At 38.3% G+C, this 8,475-nt stretch overlaps 1 protein-coding gene across 4 annotated transcripts in view; it reads right to left on the bottom strand.

Moving 5' to 3' along the window:
* Positions 1–8,475, bottom strand: part of Acaca (acetyl-CoA carboxylase alpha) — a 292,108-nt gene that overhangs the window by 73,876 nt on the left and 209,757 nt on the right. For all 4 annotated transcript variants that reach the window (XM_004643003.2, XM_023703133.1, XM_023703135.1 and 1 more), the window contains 2 exons: positions 4,264–4,533; positions 273–370 (listed from right to left, as the gene is read on the bottom strand). In XM_004643003.2, coding sequence (XP_004643060.1) covers positions 273–370; positions 4,264–4,533 — 368 coding nt within the window. The remainder of the gene's footprint in view (positions 1–272; positions 371–4,263; positions 4,534–8,475) is intronic.

Here is an 8,475-nt window from a genome sequence, read left to right as displayed (position 1 = left end):
TCTCTCTCTCTCTCTCAAATAAATAAATAAAATTTAAAAAAAAAAAAGATGCTGCACAAATTTAAAAAAAAAAATAAATAAAACCTTAATCAATAATAAGATCTTTCAACTAGTAAGCAGTACAGCTAAGATAAAAACCTAAAACATCTAGATTACATAACAAGCAATCTTCACCACTCTTTAAGGTCATGATCAACAGAACAGTAGGGAAAAAAAATAATACATTCTTCTTTCTTTAGTCATGGCCAAATTATCTTGATAAAAACACCTACCTGGATTCTCCTCCATCCTCCACATGTTCACAATGGACAGAATTGAGAGCACTGACTCTTTTATAATCTTGAGGGGTCAGATATAAATACTTGTATCCCTGTGAAGTGCAGATAGTTTTTTTTTTTTTTTTAACTTGTTATCTACTATTGTCGCATATCCAGAAGACACAGCAAAGCATGCATAATGAAGTTTGTTCCAAGGTAGCTTTAAATTGCCAAATCAATTCTTCTTCGTCTTTTTTTTTGCAGTACCAGGGACTGAACTCAGGACCCTGTGCTTGCCAGGCAAATGTTTATTCTACTGAGCTATCTCCCCAGTCCCTAATGTAGACATTTTCTCCTTTTAATTTTCATTTATTTTTTTGGTGGTACCAAGGATTGAAATCAGGACCTTGCACTTGCCAGGCAAACACTTATTCCACTAAGCTATCTCCCCAGACCCCTCCATATCACTTCTCAAAGTTATCATCTAATAGCATATTAGCATAAATCTCCTTAGAAAGATAGAAGTATTCATTTTTTTTCAGTACTGACTGCTTGTCCTGAAACAAGATACTTTGTAGCTGCAACTGCACATATTTTCTATTGAGTTCAACTCAATAGCGGTAAAGGGTCATTTTCTGATTTTTAGTGACATCTCTATTAAAGATATTAACATGAAATTAAAGACATGCGAATTACTATTTTTCACCCTCAAATCTATATGTACAAAAATCATCAGATCTATAACACATTCTCATTACCCATACTATACATGGATAAATAATAACTAAAAAGATTATGAATCTAGGATATTCAGTATTAAAATCAGAAGTCTATGGAGGGCTAACAACAAACTCTAAACTCATCTCTTTTGATTTTTTCAATAAATAATTCCTAATTACATTTATAACACTATACCACCATTTCATACTTAATCTGCTTGCATATATACACATATCCATATCATATTCTTACACAAAGTACAATGGCATGGTATGTATCATCTATGTATCATGGTATGTATTATTTAATGTAATGTATATATTTTTAGTATATTCAGATGTTGTACAACCACCACCGATTCCAGAATGCTTCCATCATCCTCCTCCCAAAATCTCATAACAGTTAGCAGTCACTATCAATTTCTACATATTTTTTGCATGAATTTTAATGAACTACAATTTACATGTAGTCAATTTTTTTTCAAAGTTTTATTGATAAACAGCAATGAGACAGTTTCAAATCAAATCGGAAGTAACATGTAGTCAATTTTATCATCTTTATGTGTTAGAATTTGATGAATTCTGAACATGTATATACTTGGGTAACCACTACCACTATCAAAATATAGGATATTTGTATCATACCCTGAAACAATCTTACATGTAAAAATGTTAAAGGCACCAAAGGAGAAACAGAAAAAAAGAGCCAAGAAGGTAGAAAGACAAAGTGATCACAGTGATCAACTGTGTCAAATGCTGCTGAATTATTAAATAACTAAGATGAGCACTGAGAATTCATATGGAATTTATATGAAATACTGGTGATCATAACAAAAGCAGATATACTGGAATGGGGAAGCATCACTGAAATGGGTTTAAGAGGGAACAAGAGAAGAACATATCGATGTTCCCAGCAGAGACTCACTCACACACACACACACACACACACACACACACACACACACACACACCCTCCAGTACCAAGGATTGGTCCTGGATAGCCTGGTAGGCAAGCATTATACCACTAAGCCACTCCCCTAGTCCTTTTTCATTTCATCTGAAAATATAATCTTGCTAAGTTACCCATGCTGGCCTCAAACTTGCAGTCTTCCTTTCTTAGCTTCCCTAGTAGCTTGCATTAGAGAGGTGCAACCCCGTTTTTTGGCTCAGAATAGATAACTACTTTAAAAAGGGGGGGCTGCTGGTTAGCTCAGTTGTTTAAGCACCTGTTCATGCAAATGCAGTCAGGCACAGGGGACCACAGTTTGATCCCCAGCTCCACATGCCTTACCTAACCCTAAAATGGTGAATGCAGAAGGAAAGGAAAAGGCAGTGATGGAATAAAGAGGCAGGAGAAGTATTTGTCTACATAGGTAAGTTGGCAAGAAGGGAGATGATCAAGTGTACAAGAACAGGGATGGCCATGGAGGGGAGGCGGGATTCATTAATGCACAGGAGACAAAGCAGAAGGGTACACATGTAAAGAAAGGCTCAGGGAGCTCTCTTCTGATTCCTTCGGTTTCTCAGTAAGTTGGGAACAGAGGAGTGATACTGGCTCCGAGGGAGAATAAGCAGAAGGAATACAAGAGTTTGAAGAGAAAAAAGATGTGAAACTGTCATCCAGGAGTTTGGTAAGCTTGAATTGAATTTAAAGTAAGATGAGTCAACAGAACTGCATGTTTTATCTTTTTAGTATTCAGTTGTGCAGGTGCACACATGAGAGTGGATGGAGAGTGAATTTAAACAAGGTTTTTATAAAGGTTCAAAGTAAGCAGAATGAGGAGACAAAAAGGTTGAGGGTGAGATTATAATGGTTAACCTTGGAATTTAAGCTAACTAAGAGTAAGAGGATATAAGGAGGGAGTGAAAAACAGAGAGGTGGCAAAGAAAGGGATGCTTGAAATTGAGATTATGGTAAATGAGAAGCTGAGCAAAGCTGGAGGATAGGACTAGCTTTGAAGAGAAGTCAAAGATCCAAGAGAAGACAGATTATGGAAGGATTATGTAGATACAGAAATCATAAGAATTACTACATGACTAATGGCACAGGAGAAAGCAACATTTCGGGAACTAAAAACATACAAATAATGAGGGGTTGTGATCAAAGTGTCAAGAAACACCATTACAAGGAACAATGATAGGGCAATAGCACAGTCTAATGACATGAGATTCAAAGATGTAATTTTTCAGGAAAAAGGGAGAAAAAAGGATCTGGATGTGGCAATGAGGTTCCAAGAAAACTATATTCCCTCTCCAGGCTCAGCAGTACAAAGTAAAGAGAGAAAGCAGTCACTACTTAAGAAGCTACAAAGAAAACCATATCTTTGGAAGAGAGGTAAGTTTCAAATAGAGCAGCAGGTTAGAGAAGAAGATGAAGATGCAAGGGATTTTGTTGATGACTGGCCATAATCCTAAATCAGACTAGGACAGTTTAGAGATACATATTTTAAAGTTTAGCATATCTTGTGCTAAATACATTCTTATTTCATCTAATGTTCAACCAAAGAAGCTGTCATTTATTTTATTTATTTAAATGTATTTCAGTGTTACATTTAAATAACATTTAATGTTACATTTATAAGTGTGAGATTTATCACTATAAGTCTCACTAAACAGCTTGGACTTAAAGCGATCCTCCTGTTTTCAGCCTCCCAGAGTTAGGATTACAGGCGTGTGCCACTACACCCGGACTCTGTGGCCAGCTTGGCCCGCCCAGGGGGCAGGGCTGGTGCAGCATGTGGTGCCAGAGATCAAACCGTGGTCCCTGCACTTTGCCTAAGCTTGCCTAAGCAGGGGCTTTAGTCCACTGAGCTATTTTGCCGGCCCCCTGTCATCTATTTTAAAACTGGGGGAAAAAACAGATGAACATATTAAGAAGCAATTTGTCTCAAAGACAGTATCTTAATAAAATCTCATAAGGAACTGTAATTTTCATTATAAGGACTGCTTTTCAAATTTTTTTTAAAATGAATTATTTTCTTTAATTTCTTTATTTTATTTATTTGTGTGTGTGTGTGTGGCCAGCTCAGCCCGCCTGGGGGCGGGGCTGGCTGGCATGTGGTGCTGGGGGATTGAACCGCAGTCCATGTGCTTTGCTAAACTTGTTCTAAGTAGGTGCTTTAGACCACTGAGCCATCTCACCAGCCCCTGCTTTTTCAAATTTAAACTTCCTCTACCCCACCTTTTACACATAAGCACACACATACATGCATGCACACGCACACACGCACACACACATTCTTATAACAATATAATGTACTAAAGTATTATCTCTTCTTAGTCTATACCTTGTAAGGATCCTCAGGATCTACCCAGGCTACATGAAACATATGGCGGATTTCTTCTGCCAATCCAATTCTTGCTCCACTGTTGGCTGCTACGTAGATGCGAGGAATACCCTCTGCCCTGGCAAGTTCAGACGCTCTGAGAAACAGCAAATCCTCCTGAGGCCCAAAGGACCCAATTCGGTATGTGATGTCATTACCAATAACAATGATATCCCGGCCTTCTGGATAGTCAGGACTTTTGAGGGTCATTTTCCAAGCTACCATGCCAATCTGCAAAAATTAAAAACAAAACAAACAACAACAACAACAAAAAACAAGTGAATATAAGCCTCTTACATGCAGATTTCTTTTTCCAGTTTTCTTTCTTTCTTTTCTTTTTTCTTTTTTTTTTTTTTTTTTTGGTGGAACCGGGGATTGAACTCAGGCCCTTGCGCTTGCCAGGGAAGCGCTTATTCCACTGAGCCATCTCCCTGGCCCCTTTCCAGTTTTCTTGAAAGTATGACGCTATCACTAGGCACATCCTTCACTGCTGAAGAGCATAGCTCCCTGTTGGAAACTAAAAAACAAAACAAAACAAACCTACTATATTGCTCTAGATTTGTTGAGAAAAGCTGGTTTACAATGCATTCCAAAGCTGCCTTAGTTCCTTTTTGGGCCTACTCAAAACCAAGTCTAACATGCAATTAAGATATGTGTGTAAGAATACCATAGTAGTTGTGATTAAGTCTATAATCTTACAATAGTAAGATACTATTTTCAGCTTTAGTGAGACTGGTTCCAAGACACCATTAACACATAAGGGACCAGAAAGAGGATCATTGTTCAGGAACTGTGATCTGGGACCCTTTTACTATCCTCCAGCATTCGATATGAATAATAGAAACATTCTTCAGTGGTTTGCTCTAGTTATCTTCCATTTCTGCAAGAATTTACTGTAGCTTGACACTGGAGTCTTTTTTTTGAAGGTCGGGCTGGCTTTCAACTTACTATGTAGCCCAAGCTGGCCTTAAACCTATAGCAATTCTCCTGCTTCAGCCTCCCAAGTGTTGGGATTATAAGTGTGTGCCTCTATGCCTGGCCAACACAGTATTCTTGAGAGCCTCTCTTGCTGCTTTCTCCCAGCACCAGAAAACCAAAGGATGAACAGAACTAATCTGCTGATGCACTGTGATATATGTAACTCTCTGCTCTCTACTTAGCAGCATCTAATAACCACACAAATAAATGATATTGTGTGTCTCTTCCCAAACAATAGCCTTTTCTTCTTTTAATCCTCTTCCTTACACTTGCTTATTCACTAGTTTCATTTCTTTTCTATTCCTTTTCACCCCAGTTAGAGATGAAGTTTTTTGTGTCTGTCTGTCTCCCATATTCCTTGGATAAGTAATGCTTTGTACTCTATTCTTCCCTTCTTTCTGTCTCTCACCTTCTTCCCTGCCCCCACCATTCACCGTCAAAACAAAGCCTACCAGATGAGCACTCCTGGTCCTGCCTAATGGAGCCCAGCCACACATCTGCAGCCGTGGTCTCTCATCCCCAGGATGCTGCATATCACCTCATTGGGGAGCTGGCCATCAAAAGGGCCATTAACAGATGTAAATAGCAGCATCCCTGGAAAGCCACATGCATCACCCAGACTCAACCGGGCCAGTGATCATAAGCTCTGAGTACACATTTCTCAATCCAATTGCACATCCACTGTAATCAGGCTGGTCGAGGCATTCCACACAGCTATTTGTGATTCTCAGCATTAAGAAATATATATGAAATACCCATAGATAAATATAAGCTATTTAATATATTATACCATTGGCCAAATACAAATCAAAATGGATATAATACACGGGGAAAAATCCAATCACCTTCTGAGATAAGGTATTACTCTATCTGTTCACTAAAGACAGATGAGGGAAAGAGAAACACATCATTCAAAAAATAGCAGAGAAACCCTAAATATCAGAATAATTTTGGTGGTGTTTTTTAAAGACAGTAGTTAATATAATGCCTATATGTGGTGAAAAATTTTATCTGCTTTCTCATGCATTCCTCTAACACAACTGTTCTTTTGTTTTTCAGGAAAGAAAAACTATTTCCAGTTTATTTTTCGCTAAATGCATTAGTTAGGAAGATTGGGTTTTACACCAAATTTTATAATATATTAACCTCAGCCACATAGATAGGCCATTAGCAGTTAGATACAAACTTTGAAGCATTTGTGTGCAAATGCAAACACTGTGACTATGTGGCACTGGGCTGGCAAATAATACTCTTGTCTTTTGTTATCATCTAGGGACTCGTCACTTGGGCAATCAGTTCAGCAACTGGCTAGGTCGTTATGCTTGCAATATTGGCTCCTAATTGGGTGTCAACACAGCAGCAACAAGAATAATACTCTTTATCAATGTCTTTCCAAAGTGTATCCCTCATTGACCACACCTTTCTCCTACCTTAAAAAGCACTATTATAGCATGGAGACTGGTGTCCCAGAGCTAGTAGTAGCAAGATTCTCTATTAGAAGAGATTTGGATTTGAGTTAGAACAATGGATAAACATCTAAGAAAGTTTCTGTTACTCCATTTACATTAAAATTTGGATGTCACTGATGATCAAACAATAGGGCATAGTGAACATGAACTTCGGAGTCAACCAAACTCAGATTTGAATCTAGCATGTATTGCTTATTAACACTATGACCTTAGAAATATTATTTAACCTTACAGAGTTTCAATGTTCCTAGATGCAAAATTAAGAATATAACCCCCATGTTTTTGGTGAATAAACAATTAGAAGCTGAAATCTATTAGGTTAACTTCAACATATAAAACTTGCCATTTTTCTCTCCCTTTAACCTGTCCAGTTCTTATTTCACAAGGTTCACTCCAACTCCATTTCCTCAGTAAAGCTTCCCCCAGTCCAAGGTGACTCCTCTCCTAGTCAGTCTCACTAAGACTTCCATGTAGGGGATCTATTTGATAGCCAGTCACAACCTGCCTAGGACTTCTGTTAGCTTATGTCTTGAACTATTGTGTCTCCTCTAGGACCTTGCAGGATCCCTAAGCATAATGCAAGAGTCATAAATACTTGCTGGCTCCATAGTTATTTCACTTTAAAATAATACTTGGAATTAGATAATATCATGGCTTTGAACTAGCACTGTCTAGCACAAGTATCTAGAGATTATAGGATAAAAATTCTGAATATCATTAACTTTTATTTTTAAAAATAGCTACTATTAAGTGAACATCTATTACATGCTACACTACACTATAAATCGAAAAATACTGAGTGATTAAGGGTTTATGTGGAGAAGTCAAGCTGTCTTGTTCAAAATTTCAGCTTTATACTAGGTATAAAACATTAGACAAACCATTTTTTTTGTTGTTTTTTTCAATGTATTTAGTACAGGGTTTATAGGATCTCACTACACAGATCAGACTCGTAGTGATCCTCCTGTTTTCAGTCTCCCAAGCACTGGGATTACAGGTATGCACCACCAGGCCCAGTCTCCATCTCAGTGCGCCCCAGGGCCAAGGCCAGCACGGTACAGCTGGGAATCAAACCCCGGTCCCTGCATCTGCCTAAGCAGATACTTTAATCCACTGAGCTGACAAACCAATTCTTTTTTTTTTTTTTGCAGAACCGGGGATTGAACTCGGACCCTTGTGCTTGCCAGGGAAGCGCTTATTCCACTGAGCCATCTCCCCCGCCCAACAAACCAATTCTTGATAAGCATATTTTGCTTGGAAGGATTGCTGTAAGAAACACAACAAACTAGTACAGAGTCTGGTATATAAAAGCCTTCAAAGGTAGCTGCAATTGCCATAAGAAAACCAAGGCACAGGATAACTAAGCAATTTGTTTTTACAGTTAGTGTGAATTGTTTACTTAATTGAGGGGAGAGAGAGAGAGAGAGAGAGAGAGAGAGAGAGAGAGAGAGAGAGAGAGAGAGATAAGATACTGGGGACTGAAGCCAGGTGGAGACACAGACAGAGAGACAGAGAGATTGGGGACTGAAATCAGGGGGAGCTAAAGTACATCTCCAGTGTTTTTAATTTTTTTTTTAAACACTATATTTTTTTAACAAATTTATTTATTTGTTTATTTATTTATTTAGTGTGTGTGTGGCCAGCTCAGCCCACCAGGGGGCGGGGCTGGCTGGCATGTGGTGCTGGGGGATTGAACCGTGGTCCCTGTGCTTTGCTTAGCTTAGCT

The sequence above is a fragment of the Octodon degus genome, unplaced genomic scaffold, assembly GCF_000260255.1.
Source record: "Octodon degus isolate 3935 unplaced genomic scaffold, OctDeg1.0 scaffold00164, whole genome shotgun sequence".
Lineage (NCBI taxonomy): Eukaryota > Metazoa > Chordata > Mammalia > Rodentia > Octodontidae > Octodon > Octodon degus.
Note: the sequence above shows the minus strand (reverse complement) of the source record. Positions and strands in the feature narration are given on the sequence as shown.